The 22,570-nt window shown below is 41.7% G+C and overlaps 1 protein-coding gene across 3 annotated transcripts in view; it reads left to right on the top strand.

The window, feature by feature from the left end:
- st6gal1 (ST6 beta-galactosamide alpha-2,6-sialyltranferase 1) overlaps window positions 1-22,570 on the top strand; it is a 63,044-nt gene that overhangs the window by 31,771 nt on the left and 8,703 nt on the right. For 2 of the 3 annotated variants that reach the window (XM_055148460.1, XM_055148461.1), the window contains exons 4-9: window positions 5,102-5,425; window positions 6,561-6,647; window positions 7,722-7,899; window positions 12,926-13,023; window positions 20,154-20,255; window positions 21,050-21,224. In XM_055148460.1, coding sequence (XP_055004435.1) covers window positions 5,102-5,425; window positions 6,561-6,647; window positions 7,722-7,899; window positions 12,926-13,023; window positions 20,154-20,255; window positions 21,050-21,224 — 964 coding nt within the window. Of the gene's footprint in view, window positions 1-4,100; window positions 4,404-5,101; window positions 5,426-6,560; window positions 6,648-7,721; window positions 7,900-12,925; window positions 13,024-20,153; window positions 20,256-21,049; window positions 21,225-22,570 lie in introns of those variants that run through there. The other variant, XM_055148462.1, reaches the window with a different exon arrangement.

The raw sequence follows: 22,570 nt of genomic DNA, 5'->3' as shown, positions 1-22,570 counted from the left end.
TACAAAGTCAATCATCGACCTCCGACCTAGGGTGTCCTGGTGCCACATGGTGCACTTATGGACACCCTTGTGCTCGAACATGGTGTTTGTTATGGACAAACTGTGACTAGCACAGAAGTCCAATAACAAAACACCGCTCGGGTTCAGATCGGGGAGGCCGTTCCTCCCGATCACCCCTCTCCAGGTGTCACTGGCGTTGCCCACGTGGGCGTTGAAGTCCCCCAGTAGAACAACGGAGTCCCCGGTCGGTGCACTGTCCAGTACCCCTCCCAGGGACTACAAGAAGGCCGGGTACTCAGCACTGCTGTTCGGCCCATAGGCCGACACCACAGTGAGAGACCTGTCCCCGACCTGAAGGCGCAGGGACGCGACCCTCTCGTTCACCGGGGTAAACTCCAACACGTGGCGGCTGAGCTGTGGGGCTATAAACAAGCCCACACCAGCTCACCGCCGCTCCCTGTGGGCAACGCCAGAGAAATGGAGGGTCCAACCCCCTTCAAGAAGTTGGGTACCAGAGCCCAAGCTGTGCGTAGAAGTGAGCCCGACTATATCTAGCCGGTATCTCTCAACCTCCCGCACAAGCTCAGGCTCCTTCCCCCCCAGCGAGGTGACATTCCACGTCGCCACAGCCAGATGCTGTGTGTGCGGACCAGGCCGTCAGGACACCCGTTCCCGACCGCCGCCCAGTCCTCTATGCACCCAACCCCTATGAACCCCTCTGCGGGTGGTGAGCCCACAGGAGGGTGGACCCACGTCGTCCTTTCGGGCTGAGCCCGGCCGGGCCCCGTGGGCAAAGGCCCGGCCACCAGGTGCTCGCATTCGAGCCCCAACCCCAGGCCTGGCTCCAGGGTGGGGCCCCGGCTGCGCCATACCAGGCGACGTCAGGGTCCTCGATATTAAACTGTTCATATGGGTTCTATGAATTGCTCTTAGTCTGCCCCGTCACCTAGGACTTGTTTGCCATGGGAGACCCTACCAGGGGCGTGAAGCCCCGGGCAACATAGCTCCTAGGATCATTCGGGTACACAAACTCCCCCACCACGGTAAGGTGGCAGTTCGGGGGGGAGCCCGCCCGCAGAAGTAATTATAAAGAAATCATAGAAGCTGCATAAAGGTGACTCACGTGCGACTTGAGCAACAGCAAAAGAAGTAGGAGATGTGTTCATTGCTGGCAGTAAGTCAGACCTGTTCTCGGTGCATGTTGGACTCTGCCAGGGCTCCCCTGTCACCGGTTCTGTTCATTGTTTTTATGGATAGAATTTCTAGGTGCAGTCAGAGACCAGAGGGGTCTGGTTTGGTTACCACAGGATCTCATCTCCGCTCTCTTAGAGATAGGGTGAGGAGCTCAGTCACACAGTAGGAGCTCAGAGTAGAGCCGCTGCTCCCTCGGGAGGTGTTCCGGGCATGTTCCACCAGAAGGACATCCAGGAGGGACTATGTCTCTGCGCTGGGAACGCCTCAGGGTCTCACCAGAGGAGCTGGAGGACGTGTCTGGGGTGAAGGAAGTCTGGGAGTCCCTGCTTAGGCTGCTGCCCCCGCGACCCGACCCCGGATAAACGGAAGAAAATGGATGGATGGAAAAATCAAATCTAGGAAAACTTGATAATCCTTCAGTTACAACAATTTACTGCTCCCAAGCAGTCAGTATATGTAAATATATGTAACCCAGTTAAGACAACAAAATAAATGATGTCAGTCCTGATCATTCATAACTTGGTCAAATCTGTTTTGACAGACAAATGAACTGACTTAACTTCATTAAAGTGTAGTAAATGTCAGAGGCTACTTATGATGAATGCCTCCTTCCTTCCTTAACATAAAAAATCTAAACCATCTCTGTTGTATTAAAGATATACACAGCTCTGTCATTTCTGTGGTGCCTCAAAGCTAACAGCTACTGTAGTCAAAACTGTAAAACAAAAAATAACTAACCTATTAAAACTCAAATTAAAGACTACTCGATTTTTTTAATATGTAGAATACTTCAGTATGTAGCGTCAAAATGATCATTACATCACCGGACAAGAGAGCACCTCTGGAGATACGCTTCACTATAACTGAATTACTGATTATATTATGATTTATATTATATTATATTTTATTATATTATGCTGGATGAAAAAATGAATTTCCTTTGGGATAAATAAAGTAGTATTTATCTATCCATCTATTAGTGTGTCAGTGACATCCACCTACAGCTCCCTGTTCACTAGTGTTGTTGTCAAGACTGCAATAATTGAGACCAAGACCTGTCTGAGACCACGGGGTCCTGAGACCAGGACAAGATCAAGACCTCTGAGGGTCAAGACCGAGACAAGACCAAGACTTTTAAAGGCCGAGACCGAGAAAAGACCGAGACCATGGACCAAATCAAGACCATCTTTGTCATTTCTACTTTTATTTGTATTTTACATTTTGGCACAAGTATGTCAATATATTTATTAGGGGTGGGACATTAACACATTAACTATGATTGCTCAGTGCACCATGTCGTGGTACAACAATTATACTGACGCACACAGTTCCAACTACACCAAAGGAGCATGAACGCACTCTGGGTCTGCCAGACGGGACATTCTATTAATAAAATGACTCGAAGTATTAACACAGATGTCGTTTATTTAAAACTGTGCAGAAAAGACTTTGCATATCACAGAAGCCCCTCACCCCTATGTAGCCAATAATGCAAAACATGTCACAGTGAGTAGAGAACCCGCTGGAGCTGTGGGCGAGAGTAGTCCTGCTCTGAGTACAAACAAGAGGCGTCAGCCCAAACTCCGCATGACGGCCCTCAGGAAGAAACTGAGTGCACTAAAATTTATTTACATAAAATAAATGTTACTTTTGGGGCAAATATTGTTCTGCAATTAATTGAGATTAATTAATTACAATGCCTGTAATTCATTAGATCAATTTTTTTAATCAAGTCCCACCCGTAGTTTTTATAAATCTATCTCCATTTTACCTGATTAATGTTCATTTAGCTGTACTGCACTTAAACACTCTGTGCCCCTTTTTTGGACCCTCACCCACAGTTTGAGAACCCTTTCTTTAAAAGAACTGTGAAGAAAGTGGGTAGGATTTTTAAACCTGTTTGTTCCTATAGTTCCAAATTGGAGTCACATTCTCTTCCTGGTTTTGCAGTGGGATTTACCTCTGCACATTTACCAAACACACATGGGACAAATACACATGCATTTGTGCACTTTTATGAGGAAAAGACATGTGGACTTACAGCACGGACCTGTAAGTCTATGCTGTAGGTCGGTGCTGTAGGTCGGTGCTGTAGGTCAGTGTTGTAGGTCAGGTGTTGTAGGTCGGTGTTGTAGGTCGGTGCTGTAGGTCGGTGTTGTAGGTCGGTGCTGTAGGTCAGTGTTGTAGGTCGGTGTTGTAGGTCGGTGTTGTAGGTCGGTGCGGTGGTTGGGGTTGTAGGTCGGTGTTGTAGGTCGGTGTTGTAGGTCGTTGGTCGGTGTCTGTAGGTCGGTGCTGTAGGTCGGTGTTGTAGGTCGGTGTTGTAGGTCGGTGTTGTAGGTCGGTGCTGTAGGTCAGTGTTGTAGGTCGGTGTTGTAGGTCGGTGTTGTAGGTCGGTGTTGTAGGTCGGTGTTGTAGGTCAGTGTTGTAGGTCGGTGCTGTAGGTCAGTGTTGTAGGTCGGTGTTGTAGGTCGGTGTTGTAGGTTGGTGCTGTAGGTTGTAGGTTGTAGGTTGGTGCTGTAGGTTGGGGTTGTAGGTCGGTGTTGTAGGTCGGTGTTGTAGGTTGGTGCTGTAGGTGTTGTAGGTTGGGTTTGTAGGTTGGTGCTGTAGGTTGGGGTTGTAGGTCGGTGGGTTTGTAGGTCGGTGTTGTAGGTGTGGTGCTGTAGGTTGGGGTTGTAGGTCGGTGTTGTAGGTCTGTAGGTGTTGTAGGTCGGTGTTGTAGGTCGGTGTTGTAGGTCGGTGCTGTGTAGGTTGGGGTTGTAGGTCGGTGTTGTAGGTCGGTGCTGTAGGGTGGGGTTGTAGGTCGGTGTTGTAGGTTCGGTGTTGTAGGTCGGTGCTGTAGGTTGGGGTTGTAGGTCGGTGTTGTAGGTCGGTGTTGTAGGTCGTTGTAGGTCGGTGTGTAGTGTAGGTCGGTGTTGTAGGTCGGTGTTGTAGGTCGGTGTTGTAGGTCGGTGCTGTAGGTTGGGGTTGTAGGTCGGTGTTGTAGGTCGGTGTTGTAGGTCGGTGCTGTAGGTTGGGGTTGTAGGTCGGTGTTGTAGGTCGGTGCTGTAGGTTGGGGTTGTAGGTCGGTGTTGTAGGTCTGCTTTGTCCTAACACTAACATAAATTTGGATTTGTTTTTGCTTGGTGGGAGCCTGTGTGTGCTTGTACGCCGGAAGGAGCGAGGGCGTGAAAAAGTGAGGAGTGGCACGTTGACGTGAGGCAGGTGGACAGGTAGGATGTTTTAAAAAGTTGAAACTGAAGTATGATCGTACTCGTCAAGTGTCAGACCTGGAGTACTGTACATGACAAAAGCGAGTCTAAGCGCCTTCAAGACCTATGGAGTATTACGACAGTACTGTTCACTGCATTATCTTTAAATATTTATTCATTTTAGCATGACTCAGCAAAAAAAACATAGGACAGGATGTGGTGACAGTGAGGTTGCTGGGCACATACATCTTCTTTAAAGGGCTCACAGTACATTACATTGCTATTTTCTGATCTATGTTATATTGTTTCCTCGTCACAAACACACCTGGAGTTGTGTTTTGTTTCATTCACATATTTAACACACTAACCCTGCAGATTTAGCACGTTCTTTTTCTCTCAAACAAGAAAACACTCAGAAAACACACCTTTCACTAGAATCATTTGGAATCAAGTTCAGCCTTGGAATTGCCCAATAAACACTGAACTATACTGTAGATAAAAGGAGCTGTTGAGTTGAAAATGACCACTTCATGACATCACAACATTTTGAGACAGACCAGTAATAAAAGGTTACTCAAACATGTGTGAATGAAACAAAGCACAAGTTATAACATGGTTTAAAACTCACAAGAGTACATTTTGTGTGATATTTGACCTTTGGATAAAATGGCCACAGCCGCTGATGATCTACACATTCAAATCCGTCTTGTTGTTTATAGGAGTTGCGAGGTGGATCCAAACCAGTGTACATCAACAAACCAATCCCTGTGCTGTCAGCTCTAAACCACACCCACCAAGAAGCGCCCGCCTCCATACACCGGCAGAAGGATCACGTGAGCGCCGGCTTCTTCACGCGCATGTTCCCGCGCCCTTTGACCCGCGCCCTGGAGACCCTGTTTGGAGGCAGGCGCAGGGGCGAGCTGAGCGGCAGGACCACAGACGAGTTCTATGGACCTAACGCTCTTCTTGGACAGGTCTGGGATGAGGACATGTCCAGCAGCATGTTGTCCTCAAGGCTCAAGAAAGTAGTGCAGAACTTCCAGGTAAAAACAATGGAAAAGTACAGTTTTATAGGAGCTATTGTGCAAAATGTTTATTTTCCATTTTTTAAGATTTTTTTTTAGCTTTCTGTTCTGTCATCAAAAACATCCCTGAAAAGGTTTTCAATGTCATCCAGCCATGTTTGAGTAATCAATTCTCCATAAATGTCCAAAAACATGATATAAAACTGTAAACCGCAACTTGACAAACCTGATGTGATGTGCAGTATAGTATAGTATATTATATAGTATAGTACTTTCAGCTGCTGATAGTGTTGTGGTAGTGCTCCAAAGGGGGAGTGCCTTAGTGCAGACAGCAAAGGGAGGGGAGACTCTGAGCATCAACAATGCAAGTGAAACTTATATGTTAATACATTGTTTTCAGCGAATATTGCATTTTCAAAACAATAAAAGGTAACATGGTGATCTGAACATCGAAAGTAACATCATTTGATTTAAGATTTTCCCAGACATCTGGCCTAGTTTTTTCTAATTTTGTAATTTCTGTGTTATAGAACTTCTAATTTTACTTCATGGGTGGACACAGACAGCAGATGTGACATATGTAGAGGTAATTCTATAGTTGTTACCAAACAACGTAAACAAGGGCCAAAACGTTGTCTGTGTAATCCCTCAGTGGGTAGTCAGGTACGATCCATCATTATTTAAGCTGCTTCTTCAGTTCTGCTGGACAAAGCTCTGAAGTACAACTACAAACTGAAACTTTAAACAAGTAGGTGTTAGTTTCACAGTAGTTTCAGCTCCTCCCTTCAGGCAGATGTAAGGCAGTGTGGATGAGCCGCGAAAGGTCTTCACTCTAAACACTTTTGTCCAATTGACAGAATTTCATTTTTCTTTTGCAAGGGCCAAAACTTCACACTGGTTATGATTACTAGTAGACTAATACAAATGAATGAGAACACCTTTATTTTGTCAAGTGAAAGTTGCATTTTGTATGTATTTTGGATGGAGTTTTCAGTGGTGATGACATAGGCAGACGGGATTCTGTTTTTGAACTCTGTGTTACTTGTCTTTTTTACTTTTTGCCCAAACTATCACTGATATAAAACTGTAATAAATGTTTACCACAAGCACTATCCCACCAAACCATGTACGAGGCTCTTCTTTGTCTCCTCAGGCCATGAATAAGTATGGAGTGGACCCCCAGAGTCATGAGGGCGCCCCCTCTGGTGTGAAGCTGACGGGACCCCAGCTGCTCTGTCAGGTCTGAATGACCATCATTGAGCGTTATATATAAATATACATACAATATTTAAGATGGATAACACTTTGGAATTTAACAGTCTCTGCTATCCATGGTTTTCAGAATGATGGAAAAGTAGGAGCGTTGCCATAGAAATTAACATTTTAAAACTAAATCTTTCAAATTCAATCATTGTGACAAGTTCTCAAATGTCACCTATCAGGAAGCTGAAAACCATAAATAAAACATCGGTTGTATTAACCTATCTTGGAATTCACTCATTTGGTCACATAGTAGGACTGCAAGATTTCAAGATTTTTTGCCTTTATTTAATCAGGGGCTCACACTGAGATTCAGATTCTCTTTGTCAAGAGAGACATGGTCAAGGCTGCAGCAACACACTCAACACAGAACAGTCAAATCACAAAGTATCACATTAGAAAAGCATTTGCATGTCTCAAGAAAAACACACACTTCTCAGTCACTGCACTTTTTATAGTTTCCTTGAACTTGTCAAGTGACATCATAGATTCCAATTTAAGATCTTTCTGTAAATGATTCTAAGAGCATGGAGCTGTAGGAAAGGCTGATTTTCTAGATCAGTGAAGTACCAGAGCAACTGTGAGGAAAAACAAAGCCGGTAACCTGATCTGATGTTAAGGAGATTATTAAGGTAACCAGAAAGTTTTCCAGGTTTGGCTCTGTAAATAAATTATTAATCACAGTTGAATTGAAATTGGAATGACTTAGACTTTAGCCTTTGACCTCAAGGGAAAATCCTTTCACATACATACAGAGCTCATTTGACTTTTATGGACATAAAATGAACAAGTCTCAAAGGCTGCAAAGAATGAATGAACATGTTCTGAAATGTGATTCTTGTATTACTTAGTCAGTTCATATTTCAGGACGTGTTTAAAATGTGAAACTAAATCCTATTATTAAAACATAAAACTAATTGCGATGCTTGTTTGAAGATGAGAATCAGATATTTTGATTCCATGATATTTTCACATAACTTAAGTGAAATAATAACAATAGAAGTGACTTGGAGTTACATTTGCAGTTGTAGAGTAACCTTTGTCCTGTCCTCAGCTGAAAGAGCAGGTGGAGGTGTCCACTCTGACCCAGGAGCTCCAGCCCTTCTCCTCTTTGCCCTGGGCGTCACAGCTGCCGACCCGGAGCATCACAGCCGAAGTGGGACCATATAAGACGTGCGCCGTGGTGTCCTCCGCAGGCTCCATGAAGAACTCCAGACTGGGCAAAGAGATCGGTGAGAGCTCACACATCCACACTACAGTTTTTACAGTCAGACTGTAAGAAGTGAACTTAGTGATTGCAACATCACACACAGCATTCAGCTTCAGTCAAATGAAGCTCATCAAGGCTGGAAGTTATCAGGGCAAATTTAGAAAAGTTTCATGTTTCGACTTACAGCAAGCAACCAAAGAGTCAATCTGGTGAGAGGCCGTTGACGGTAATGCCCCTTCCCACTTGCACTGCTGGTTTGGCAGGGAGGTCTTAGCAATGCTGTTTTTCAATTAGTGTTCCACAGTCGATGGAGCCAAATAAATGGCCATGCTCACGTCCTATTTGGAACTCTGACCTGTTTCTAATTCTCTCTGCATGACCGATTTCTCCACTTATTATATGGTTTGGTGGGATAGAATCTGATGTAAACATTCATCATAGTTTCACATCAGTTAAGTGTCCATTTGTGAAGAAAAGAAAAACACAAAAAGTTGTAAAATCATTTTTTTTTTTTTCTTCATTTTTTTCATTTGCCAAATTGACTACTGTACTGTCATAGTTCTGGTCTTTATTAATCACATTTTGTCGAGAAGCTTTCAGTAGTGGTCATCTGGACTTTTTGTGTCCAAGAGGTTTTGGAAAGTAAACATTTTACTTTGACGGAGTATTGAGAATTTTCCATAGTATCAAAACTGAGTTTGAAATTTTAGAATGACAACGCTAGTGTGGACGATGTAATTTAAGAATTAAATGGGCACTCTGTAACTTACCTTTATTATTTTTGCTTTGCCATTCCGCAGTATTGCTTTAAATCCAGCCTGATATGTCTGTATTTTTATATAGAGAGACGCTAAAACAATAGTTTCAACTTAAAAGAAAGGCAAACCCAGAGTTGAAATGGCCAGACTGATTCTGGTGAAGGCGTATGGAGTTTTAACTACATCTCATTGATCATACTCTGAGGTCACTAAGTTTTACAGTGGAACCTGCCAAAGTTTAACTCCTGACATCATCATGAGTCATTATGCCCCTGTTGTGTGCTGGCGTCTCACCTTTATCACTGTTAAGTACCTGCTTTGCACTTTGTCCACAGGTTCAATATGCTTCTGTCAACAGCTGGTAGATTGTACAGAGGAGACACGCAGGCCCTGTCCATATCTGCTGTAACAAAGAATAAACCTTTGTTTGTATTCCAAAACTCACCAGGCTTCGCAAATGGATAATTATTTATCATCAAGAGATCCTTTTTTTTTTTTTTATAACATTGGTGGTTTGAGTCCTGCTCTCAACATAAACATCAATGACACACTGACCAGTAGCTCTTATGGACATTGGAACATCCCACAGCCACAGGGGGAAGATGACGCTTTAAAGCAACACCAACTTCCAAAATGGGCAATAAACAAAGGAAAATAACGGGTCAGAGAGAAAGACCTGGAACCAGAAAAACAAAGATAAAACTGAAAAAAAGAACGCAGGCTTGGTAACATTAACGCACATCAGGGGCATAACAGAAAAAGTGCAGAGGGCAATGAGAAAACACAATATCAACACACCAATGAAACCAGTCTTGGGCCATCAGGGCCTGCAAGTCCTTCTCTGCTGGGCTAAAAAATATCTGAATCACAGACTGATGTTAATTATATTAATTTTAAATAATTCCAAATGGTCTGTCCTCTTCCTTTTAGAGCTTTTCCGATGCTTGTGCTGCTTCCACACATGTATTTTCATATTAAAGTATTTGACCAATCACATTTCAGTCGTCATTTGTTGCCAGGCAGAGTCAAAGTCAAAGAAATCTGACTGCTTTGCAATCCATTCTGCAGGCCCTCCAACACAAAATTGGTTGTTGGTGTCACCAGGGCCTTCTGGAAGTGAACGACGTCACCAGATTCAGAGCCGTTGATTGGACAGTCAGAGAGCGAACTAGTCAAAGCAGCAAACTGTGTCTGCAGCGGGCTACGCAAATTTAAATTATTATTACTATTTATTACTATTATTAATTACCAGTGGTGTAGTGTGGATTTTTTAAGTGCGGGTATGTGATCCCTGACTGAACCAGAAGGACTAAACCAGGACTGAACCAGGATTAAACCAGGTCTAAACCAGGAGGACTAAACAAGGTTTAAACCAGGACTAAACTAAGACTAAACCATGACTAATCTTGGACATGAGAGAGAGAGAGCGAGAGGGAGAACCCCGAGTCCGCAGAGCAGGGTGTCTGCAAAGCGTGATCGGGTGACAGCTGCCCTGCAGCAGGGTGCGGAGCTTTAGTCCAGGTTCAGTCCTTGTTTTAATCCTGGTCCCTCATGTCACAGGTCTCTATAGGACAGTACTGGAGATATCAGTGTTTCTCACAGCACTTTATAGTTAAAGCGGCTTGACAACAAGTGGCCCTCGCCTAGACTTAGTCCATCCAAACCATGTGAAGGTCTAGGTGTGAAATGCAGAGTCCACCACTGAGTGAAACTGAACTGTACAGGAAACTCAGGCAAGTACTTGTCTACCCAAAAGAGAAAATAGAACATAGATAAAATAGATGAACAGAGCATAAATGTAATGTCATATGCAAAATTTACATCAGGGAAACAGGGAGGACGTTCAAAAAAGGAACATAGGACAGAACGCGATAAGGAAACATCCATCCATCCATTTTCTTCCGCTTATCCGGGGCTGGGTCGCAGGGGCAGCAGTCTAAGCAGGGACTCCCAGACTTCCTTCACCCCAGACACGTCCTCCAGCTCCTCCGGGGGGACCCCGAGGTGTTCCCAAGAACCACGACCTCGGACCTGAAAGAGCTGATCCTCATCCCAGCCACTTCACACTCAGCTCACAAACCGCCCCAGTGCACATTGCAGGTCCTGGTCTTTTGAGCCAACAGAACAATATCACCTGCGAACAGCAGAGATGAGATCCTGTGGTCCCCAAATCGAACAGCCCTTAGCAAATGGCCCCGGACCCCATACTCCCAGAGCACCCCCCACAAGACACCACAAGGGACACGGTCGAATGCCTTCTCCAAGTCCATAAAGCACATGTGGACTGGTTGGGCAAACTCACATGAACCCTCGAGCACCCGATGGAGAGTGTAGAGTTGGTCCAGTGTTCCACAGCCACAACCACATTGCCCCTCCCGGATCCGAGGTTCGACTATCAGCCGGTTTCTCCTCTCCAGCACCCTGGAATAGACCTTACCAGGGAGCCAGAAGTGTGATTCCCCTGTAGTTAGAACACACCCTACAGAGGGACCACCACCCCAGTTTGCCAGTCCAGAGGTACTGTTCCCGACCGCCACGCGATGTTGAAGGGGAGTGTCAGCCAAGACCCACAACATCCAGAGACTTAAGATACTCAGGACGGATCTCACCCACCCCTGGAGTCTTGGCACCAAGAAGCTTGCCAACCACCTCATTGACTTCAGCCAGGGTGATGGATGAGTCCGCCTCCGAGTCCCTAGCCTCGGCCTCCTGCTCGGAAGATGTGACGGTGGGATTGAGGAGATCCTCAAAGTTTTCTTTCCACCGCCGGACAACGTCCCCAGTCAAGATCAACAGCTCTTCCCCCGCACTGTAAACAGTGTTGGTGAAGAACTGCTTCCTCCTCCTGAGGCGCCGGATTTCGGATTCAGTTTGCTCGAATTTGCAACATCATGAGACTCTGAGGAAGAGCACAGGGAGCAGAACAAACTGTCACGTACAAAAACAAACTCTTGGTCTGAAAAAAGAACCTAATAACATATAAACATCATTGTTTGAGCGATCAGATCCACTGACTCACAATTTGGTGGTGTGATCCTGTAGGTAAATGTCGTGTTTGTGTCTTTGGGCAAAACACTTTACCTGTATAAAAAGTTGACCATTTGCCACTCTTCTGTCTTCAGGTTTGTCAGCAAAGATTTTACATCGACAGTTCTGAACAGATGCTTCTCCTGCTGTTTTGTGTATTATCGTTATGCTACTTCTTCTTTTTCTGAATTATTAATAAATGCTGCATTTTCAGTTTTACTTCTCAGTTTGGTGTAAGTGCTGAAGCACATCGACATTAGAGAGAAAAGAGAAATATGAATTATAATCCAGTCAAAGCATCAAATTTCAGGTTTTAACCATAGGATTAGCAGCTTTTATGTAGAATTAGACTCAATAGACACACGGGGAGGGCATCTGACACACTGGGACATTTCAGAACATGTTTGTAGGGATCCAATCTACAGGGCTTGCAGCTTTTACATGGAATAAAACAGGATATTTTGTTGTTTGCAAATGAAATTATGTGAACTAAATTACTGCAGTCTTTGCAATTTGATACTTGCGACCCTTCACAATAATTTGTGAATAAAACTTCACTATGTAACTTTTCAGGTGGATGGTCCGTCATCTGCTTGTCTCCATGGAGATTGCTTTGTACATTCTACAGTATGGCATTAAACTTTACTATCTCCATAGAGACAAGCAGGTGACACAACCAGGCCAAGTTCATAGGTCTGATCTGTGAAGAGGCAAGTAAGAATACATGTTTATGTAAAATAATCCATAGTGTAGAACATTCCAGACAAAGTAAGAAGTTACACAGTCCAGCTTTAAAGGACCGATCTGTGTTATAATGTCGTTAACGCATCACAAACAGACCTGCAGTTGTTGTTGTTTCGTTCACACATGTTTAACACACAAACTCTGCAGATTTAGGCTGAAAAACTCTGTTCCACCTTGTGATGTCATGTGGTAATATGGGAAGTGCTCTGCTATGTTTTTAAACTCCATACATCAGCCCTGGAATTGCCAATCTCTACAGAACCAAAGTTAAAGGGTAACTTTTAACTTGAAAACTACCGCTTCGTGACATCACAAGGTGGAACAGAACATTTTGAGCTTTGAAGATGTAGACAGAATGAAAGACATTCAGAATGAAACAAAACACAACTCCAGGTCTGTTTTTGAGGACGTAACATGATTCTAACAAGGCTTAAAGCTCTCAACAGTCCATTTTTTGTAATATAGGAGCTTTAATTTTGCAGCTCTATTCTGAATCTTGTTTTTGTCGTTTGGGTCTAGATTCTCATGATGCTGTGCTGCGGTTCAACGCTGCGCCGACCGCAGGATTTGAAAACGATGTGGGCTCAAAAACCACTTTGCGCCTCATCAACTCTCAGGTAAAACCATGTCTACAAACCTGACCACATTACAGTCAGAGTCATGCTTACGAGCAGGTAACCTGCTCTTTTGTATTTCACTAGTGATGTGATGTTTGAGAACAGGCCAGCTCTTTGGAACACTTCCTTATCTCATTTTTTAAAAGAACAAAATCTTTTTCTTTTCACATTATTATGATGATTAACACACATGAGACAACACAAGACAGCACAGAAGCAACACAAGATACACAACACATTTGGCAATAGTTCATTTTTAACAAATAATTCTTACTATAGAACAAAGTTTTATTTAGAATTTCATAATTTCAAAGGGTAAACACACCCTCGGTTTCAGCTTAAGCCATTTTAAACAAATTTTAGTCTTTTCATTTAATTTCTCTGTGATTAATTTGTAGTTAAATAAGTTTTCACATTGGGTTCTGTCATGTAAATAAATAGTAAAAGAGCCAGTCTTTTGAACAGTTCTTTGACACAAACAGATCCAAAAGATACGGATCAAACAAAAGAGCCGAAAGTCCCATCACCACATGTGACAGTGAGGAGAGCAGTACTAGTACATGGCATTAATATCATGAAATAAACATATAGTGTAGTCTATTGCAGGGTTTCAGATGACATCACAACTTTCTATAGGCCAATATTACTTAATACAAATGGGGGCAGCTAAAATTAATATTATTCAAATGTAAAATTATGTTGCTGTACAGTTCTTAGGGTTTAGTCAATAATTGAAAATACCAGGTTCAACAATTGTGAATTTACCTTTTGGATATTTCATGACAAAGTACAAGTTAATCAGAATGGAAATCTGCTCTCTCCCCCTGAAAACCACCAATAGTTTTAAGCATGTAGCAATAGTCTGTCGCTCTAAATTAAATGTATTTTTCGGACTATAATGTGCATTATAAAGTGCAATATCAATAATGTTGCATTCTCTCATCTATTTTCATATTGCACCAGATTATAAAGTGCATTAAGCCAAACAAACAGACGATGGCATCCATTGGCAGATCATGGATCATTTAAGTTTTGTTTTTTTTCTACGAGGAGGACTCAAATATACATTGAGTAATAATGTGTTTAATGCAGCTTTGTGCACATTTATTTACGTTTTACAGAAACAAATCTTAAAACCACATGAGTAATTTGTATAAACTATAATCACTGAAAAAACAGCTCCCTCGTTGTGTCCTGATGCGTCAGCTTCTGTTGGTCTTACTCCGAGAGGCTCCTGACTACAGCAGCTCTGACAATCCATCAAGTGGTGTGGCTTCATAACTTACCAAAGTCATACAAAATTATTTTAATAGATTTTGAGTACCATGTATCACATAAAATCAATTTGAGGTCGGTAAGCACAACCAGAATGAATACATAAGGCACCGGATTATAAGGAGCACTGATGATTTTTGAGAAAGGAGGAAAGGATTTTAAGTGCGCCTTATAGCCCGAAAAATACAGTACTCAGAGTTATTACTGCATGGTTGTGTATTTGTGTATTTGTCCTGCATTTGAGACTTGAGTGTTCAGAAAATCTCTGTTTTCACCTACCCCCTATCCCCAACTTGTAATTATCAAAAAAAAGAAAAAAAGACATATACATCATATCATATCAGCTGTGTAAAGAAATGGACTGAGGGAGTGTGATGGAACCCACAGCTTCCAGCTCCAGTCAAATGAAGCTCACTGAGGTCTGCAGTTATAGGAATGCATTTGGAGCCGAGTTCCATATTAGGAATAGGAAGTGATGTACAATAAAAACCATGTCATGTAGAACAGGTTAATATGAACATTTTAAGACCAAAATGATAAGTCTGCAGTAGCAGTTCCAGAGAGAGAGAAATAGAGTCGATGAAGCGCGCCCATGCTCACTTCCTATTTTTACAGAATAGGAAGTGAACAAATATATCGTACTTTTCAAACCTACTATTTTGAAACTGCACTAGAAGTGAACCAGGGCTGAACTAGGGATAAAAGAAGACAAATAACTGAGCTAAACAAGAACCGAGTTTTCTGTTAATACTATTATCTAGTCTAGTATTACCCACCTTCCTACACCTTCATTATTGGTGTTAAATAAAAATACATGTTCATTTCATATTCATCCATGATAATATAGTGTGGAAAGGTTTATTCATAATGTGTTTGAGCAGAAAGTGTCTTGCCCCAGTGCTGATAGATTGTATTTGTATTTTGAGGTCAAAATAAATCTGTTGTATACAGTCTGCATCTAATTATAAAGCAGCTGATAATCAGGATGTGTGGGTTAGCATGCTAGTTGTGGTAAGCTTTACTGTGATAGTGGTTGTGAAAAGCTTTTATAAACTCATCTCGGTGAATAATTAGGATGCTCTGAATGCTTGTGAGGAAGGACTTTGGAACTGTTTCTAATGAACTAATTCTGTTTTTCATGTTTTTAAGACAGTAAAAATCATACACAGCATTTTGTCACATTATATGGATGATTTTTGTGTGAGTTCAGCTCTTGTTGCAGTCATAAACAGTATTTTATTATAGATGATATGTTCATTTGGACTCCTCCAAAACAACGGCTGTTATTGTGTCCTTGGGCAACACACCTGCCTCTATAAATCGCCCGTCAGTTTACACAGAGCAGCTGTGGTTCAGATGTTTTTCACCAGTGAGACTGAAACATGTAAAAGACTATTTCTGTTATGATTTTACTGTATGTGATGCTGTGCAGTGGTGTGGATTCAAATCATGTGCGAAACATGCAAACACTGAAACTAGATCCTCATTTGAGCTGGTATCAATACTAATGCTACTAATACTAACATTTTATCAGAACAATAAGTGTCAGAGCACATAGACTAGTACACACACATGGACCAACATGAACCTACTGCACCTCTGACCATTACACACATATAACACACACGGAAACAGAAAAGAAAATACTACCATTTAATGTTGAAAATCACATTCTATTGTCCAAAGAGCGTGTTTTGTTTTTTTGTTTTGTTTTGTTTTGTTTTTGTTTTTTTAATTATCATTGTGGTATCAGAATCGGTATTGGGTACTGTTATAGAAGTTTTCAGCTTGTCCAAGAAAGGGAGGAAGTAAAAGGCTGGAGACCAATGTGCACCTCTTAAACAGGAGAAGTTTATTTACCATGAATAATACGGCCACAGTGGGATGATAAGTCGACATAGTACGATTTCAAAAGTGAACGGAGTGTGAACTTGGAGGGTTCAAGCTCCTTGACTCTGCTTTCAGCGAGTGTGCTAAGACTATGAAGGTCAGTAGACACCGGTTAGACAGAAACATGCCATAATTTAGATAATGGTGTGCCAAAGGTATGCCAAGGGAAGATCATGGTGTAAATACAGGTCTTGTGAATCAACATTAAAGTGAGAGATGTACATGGAGGATAAATGACTTAAATTCTCATACAGGTATCAAGTCTATTCCTTATTATCAAAATTTTGTATTTTTAGTTCACCACAGTGGATGGTGTAACTGTAACCACTTTTCTTTATTGATTTACCTGAAATATTTTGCAGTATTGCATTAAACTCAGGGTTGGTACAGAGTTCCCACAGTCATGGAAGTCCTGGAAAAGCTGTGAAAAATGTCATTTTTCAGGTCTGGAAATATGGAATGTTGATAAGTCCAGTCTGATATCTGTGTAATTTAATATAGAGAAAAAGCTGAAGTGGTCAAAATGATTCTAGTGAAGGTGCATGGATTTTAAAAATACAATGCACTTCCTGTATCACCACTTAAGGAGTATTTTCTGTTTTAGAGAAGACAGAATTTGTGGTATGATTTTGACGAAGAAACCACATTATAACAAAGCACAGACACACAGGTGTAATATTTGACATTTACATCCACTTCCCCTTTACTTTGTCAGTGAGTGGATAAAATGGGACACTTGTGTAATTGAATGTGACATGTTGAAAGTGTGGTTTGAATATTTAATAAAGAGGATCTGTGTTTGCACTAAAAATGGTATTGTTTAATTTAGATACAAGGAGAAAATGTAGAAATCTGGTTTAAAGACAATGCGTTTTGACTAGAGCCCTGTAGTTGTAGTTCCTGATACTGAGAGCATTTTAGTTTAATTATAAAGGTGCAGTACGTCACTTATCTGGCGGTGGGTGTGTGGGGATAAACGATAACAGACATCACTATTGTACGCTTTGATTCACTGTAAACACACACAATTCATGAAAAACGGCTTTTACTACTTCAGTGTATTTTTGTAGAAAAGGGCCCACCACCTGCTTGTCTACATGTGAAGCATTACACACACGCACGCACACACACACACACACACACACACGCGCGCACACACACAGCATAGTTTTCCATTATTACTATTCCTGTTGGTCCAAAATATCTTGAAAACATACATTTTTGTGTTTGTGTCAAACATGTGTTTTTGAGCGATTGAAACACTCCTAATGAATAAATTAGGGTTCCCACAGTCCTGGAAAAGTCATGGAAATTTAAAATGTAATTTTCTAGGCCTGGAAAAGTCATGGAATTTTGTAAATTGAATGAAAGGTTTGGAAAAGTCATGGAATTTTTGTCTCCCTTTCACACAACTCCAGTGTTCTGTTTAGTTCCCATTAGACTATTCTGATTATTTGTGAACGTCTGTGTCTTTTGTTTAAAAGAGACGACAATAAATGCACTGACAGGATTCTGAATGTTCAAAGACTATAATCCCAAACCATAAAGTGAGTGGGAAGAGTTCACATTTCAGATTTAACCCTAAAATCTGATCAGTTCTACACATGTAGGTGCTGTAAAGTCATGGAAAATTCACTTCATGAAAAAGTCATGGAAAAGTTTTGAAATTTGGTCAGTGAAAAGAGTGGGAACCCTGATAAATGCTAGATAGAAATGTTTAAAGTCATACCCTGGAACATTCCAGGCAAAGCAATAACATCTCCATGGAGACAAGCAGATGACCCTCCACCAGAAAGGTTGCGCAGTGCATCTTTAAGGTCACCTGTTGTCTGTCAGATCCTTCTGTACAGCCTTTATATGCATGTTCTGACTGTTTCTGAGTAAAAGTTCACGTCCTTGAGGAACACCTGACACCTTTACAGTCTGGTGCTCTCTTTCTGCCCCAGTGAAGCTCCAGTCCTCACCTGACTTCTACAAGACTAAACCTGACTCTGATCTGGCCCGGTGGAGGGTCTGTTCCTGCTTGTTTCCATGGAAATGTTGATGCTTTTGGTTACGATATTCCACAGTATGTTCTCCACGGGGAACATTCTGAATGATGGTTTTAATGTTCGGAATTATGCAGGTGATGAGCCAACTCCAGAAAGTTACACACTGTACCTTTAAGTTTGAAAAGCAAATAAACAAAACACATTCTGTTCTAAACTGCAAAGCCAACTCTGCGGCTGGCCTGTAGTTTTTCAGTGTAACAGCAGCGCACTTTAATTTATTTATGATTTTTATTTATGTTTATGCTACATAATACATTTTTAACCACAAGTGTCTCAGCCAAAAGAGGTACTTTTCTGTAACTTCCTCCTTCTTCTCTTGAGCAATGTGGTTTTGAACACTGGTTTAAACTTTGTTTTTTTTTATTTGTTTGCTTCTTTGATTGTTTAAATACTGAACTGAATGCTTATCTCAAATAAATAAAATAAATACAAATAAAAAAGGACTGAACAAACAGGCATGGATCAGTCTAAATACAACTGAGTAAGAGAATGAGGAAATTACACTGTATATATATATATATATATATATATATATATATATATATATATATATATATATATATATATATATATATATATATAAAAAGCCCCTACATGGAGCAAACCACCAGAACATAACTGAAGTGGCTAGTATCAAGAAATCCTACCAATGGCTTCAGAGGACTGGTCTGAAGGACACACAGAGGCACTGATCCTGGAGTACAGGAGCAGGCCCTGAGCACCCGGGCAGTAGAGGCCCGGATCTACCACACCAGACCAGACCCACGGTGTAGACTGTGCAAAGAGGCTCCTGAGACAGTCCAGCACATAACTGCAGGTGTAAGATGCTGCAGGGAAACAAACATGGAGCAACATAACCAAGTGGCGGGCATAGTGTACAGAAACATCTGTGCAGAGTACGGGCTGGAAACCCCAGGATCAAGGTGGGAAACACCTCCAAAGGTTGTGGAGAACAACCGAGCCAAGATCCTCTGGAACTTCCAGATACAGACTGACAGGATGGTGATGGACCAACCAGACATAGTGGTGGTGGATAAGAAACAGAGCAGAGCCGTGGAGGTGGACATCATAATACCAAGAGATTTCAATATCAGGAAAAAGGAACATGAGAAACTAGAGAAATACCAGGGGCTCAAGGAGGAGCTGGAGAGAGCCTGGAAAGTAAAGGCATCAGTGGAGCCTGTGGTGATCGGACACTCGGGGCTGTAACCCCCAAACTGGAAGAGGCTACAACAGATACCAGGAAAAAACAACGGAACATCTCAGTCCAGAAAAGTGCAGTACTGGGGACAGCAAAGATACAGCGCAGAATTCTCAGGCTCCCAGGCCTCTGGTAGAGGACCCGAGCTGAATGAGGGTGAGAGACCAACCACCTACCTCAGTGTCGGATTAAATTCATTTGATTCAAACCTGGATTAAAACACAATGAAACATCAGCATCAACAAATGAAAGATTATCAAATATCAGCATGAAGTAACATTTCCTCAGACGCTTTTTAAACAACGTCTCTGATGTGCCATCACTAACCAGATGTGAAAACTGGCCCCAGAATTTACCGCGTCTGTATAGTAGCAAAACTAAGCTCTTGATGTGACACATTTTGGAAAATGAAAATTATGATGTTGATGAGTTTTGTATCTATGAATCTCTGCATTGGTTTTAAAATAAAATGTGACATGTTTGGAGATCGTTGTTGAATTATAAAGAATTTTATACATGAAAATACAAATATAATATAATATAATATATAAAAATAAAAATCAATATTAATCCCATAGATATTAAGAATGGTAAGTTTGGTGAAGTGAGTGTAAACTGTATTTGAGATTCTTTAATAAAAAACACACACACATTTGATTATATCTGAGTGTTCCTCACTTCATGTCCTGTATTTAGTATTTGATGTTTTCCAGTTGATGGCGTCAGAGGACCACCGCTTCCTCTCCTCGTCTCTGTACAGCACCGGGATCCTCGTGGCCTGGGACCCCGCTCCTTTCTCCGCAGATCTGCACGAGGTACTACCATCCCATGCCAACTTTATTTATAAAGCACTTTCAAAACTTTACAGCTGACCAAAATGCTGTACACAAACACAGGAAAGACAAGAACAGTCGCAGTACATCACAATACACAATACAAACACAATACAACTAAAACTACTAAAAAACAGAGAAAACAACAACAAGAAATGTACATCACTAGTACTAGTATATTGGCTTAAAGTATTTTCAAATTAGCACAGCCATGTCTTTGGGACTGAATAATGGCACTACTTTCTGAAGCTATTGTGAAAAAATCATTTCACTTTTGTTTATTTTTTTTGTTATTTATTCAATATTTTACCAAGTCAGTGGGGAACATCTTCTCATTTGCAGTGACGACCTGGTCAAGAGGCAGCACAAAACAGCACAAACACACTCACACATCAACCATAACATGAAGCAGTGAAGTGGAGTTTTTAAAAGTCGACAGAGGTAAAAATGAACTAAGTTTGAAAGTGTGTTGAAGGTGACTCCAGTCACTGCTGCAGAACTGAAATGCGGAAAAGCTCAAAGCTGTGCAGGCTTCAGGAACGACCAGGGTCATATATGTTTATACTCACAGATAAGACGCTGAAATTTTGGGCCAGGTTTTGATTCATGTGGATAGGCCCAGTAATTTCAGCGATATGAACCATAAACTACGTCAACAAAGGGACAGGTAAACAATAAGGTACACAACAAACTCCACCTGAGATCTCTGACCTGGCCTCCACTCAGGTTTAACTATGGACACAACCTTTTGACAGTGAGCTGTTGTTTCCCTCTAGTGGCTGAACCGGACGGACTACCCGATCTTCACTCAGTTTCAGAGGTACCGCAGGCTCCACCCGCTGCAGCCCTTGTACATCCTGCATCCACGCTTTGAGTGGCAGCTGTGGCGGAGGATCCAGGGCAACATGAAGGAGCGCATCCAGAGGAACCCGCCCTCGTCCGGCCTGCAGGGTGAGGGCGCTGCACCACTCCGACCACTCTCCACTCTGAAACTACTCATACTGAACATTCCCTGGGATGTGAAGCTAACTGCAAACACTGCTCTGTTACTCAAGTTAGACTTAAACTCCTAAACAGGACCATGCACAGTCGTACTGATCACAGGCTCCTGAAAATGTGCTCTTTAAATCATTTTTGTTGTTTTCACTTGAGTTTTATGTCTGTTTTGAAACTTTTCCTCAGGGTTTGCTGAAGTGTACATTGTGTCACCATGGTAACTGTTACATTTACAGCAGGGGTCTCCAAACGTTTTCCTCCTGTGAGCTATTCTTTGTAAAATGAAAATACCAGAGAGCTACTCATTTTAACAGTCGGCAGAAATGTAAATATAAGAGCCATGGTGCGCCAAAGATGAGGTACAGTTAGAGCTATAAAACATAAACCATTATCTCAGTTATCAGTGCACAAAATTAGGCATCAGAATGATACATTTACAAAGGAAATAGACATTTAATCAATCAAATTTGAGTTATTCAGTACAATATGTGTAATTCAGAAATCCCTGGGCGAGCTACTTGGACGGGGATGGAGAGCTACAGGCATCTCTCGAGCTGCTCTGTTCAGAGTGCACACTGTACACAACTTGAGGAGGATTCACATCTGAGGGAGGATAAACTAATAGATTGCAGTGACATCATACTGGAGGTGTACTACATGTATCTCTATGGTGGAATGTTCAGCTGTTAGCACAATGCACACATTAGCAAACAACTGTCAAAAAAGTGTTTTAATTGTCTGAAAACCCCCCAAAAATTCAACACATTTTCAAGAACTTATGATCAGTACGAGCATTCGTGGTCAAGAGTGTGATTTTCAACAAAAGTGAGAGTAACTGAAAAACTGTTCACTTTATGTGTGTGACTTTTGTTAACAGCACAAATCATAAAGATCAGATTAAAGACAGAGCAGTGCTTACAGTTAGCGTCCCACTCCCAGGGAATGTTGATGATATCAGCTACCAGTATCAACACAAGAATCTCATGGGTTTGTTTATAAAAAGCTTGATATTTGCATTTTTCAGACTTCTTTTTCTTGACTATTGGCCTTAAATCTCCAGCAGAGAGTCAGTGTTTTGTTTTGGACGATCTGCTGCCTGAAGAATACACGTAAAACTTGATTTGAACACCTTAGCGCAGAAAGAAAACTGCACAAAACATGACTACACAGCCATCTGAGGTCTGCAGGACAAAAGGGCTGTGGGTGATTTTGTAGTACATTTAAATTATATATATTGGGGAAAATAACCAAAAAATCTGCCTTAAATATCGACCCAAAAAATATCAGCCTTAAAATATTTG

Source organism: Boleophthalmus pectinirostris, unplaced genomic scaffold, assembly GCF_026225935.1.
Source record: "Boleophthalmus pectinirostris isolate CB_2022bp ecotype Guang Dong unplaced genomic scaffold, ASM2622593v1 HiC_scaffold_12, whole genome shotgun sequence".
NCBI lineage: Eukaryota > Metazoa > Chordata > Actinopteri > Gobiiformes > Gobiidae > Boleophthalmus > Boleophthalmus pectinirostris.
This window is presented reverse-complemented; position numbering and strand designations above follow the sequence as displayed.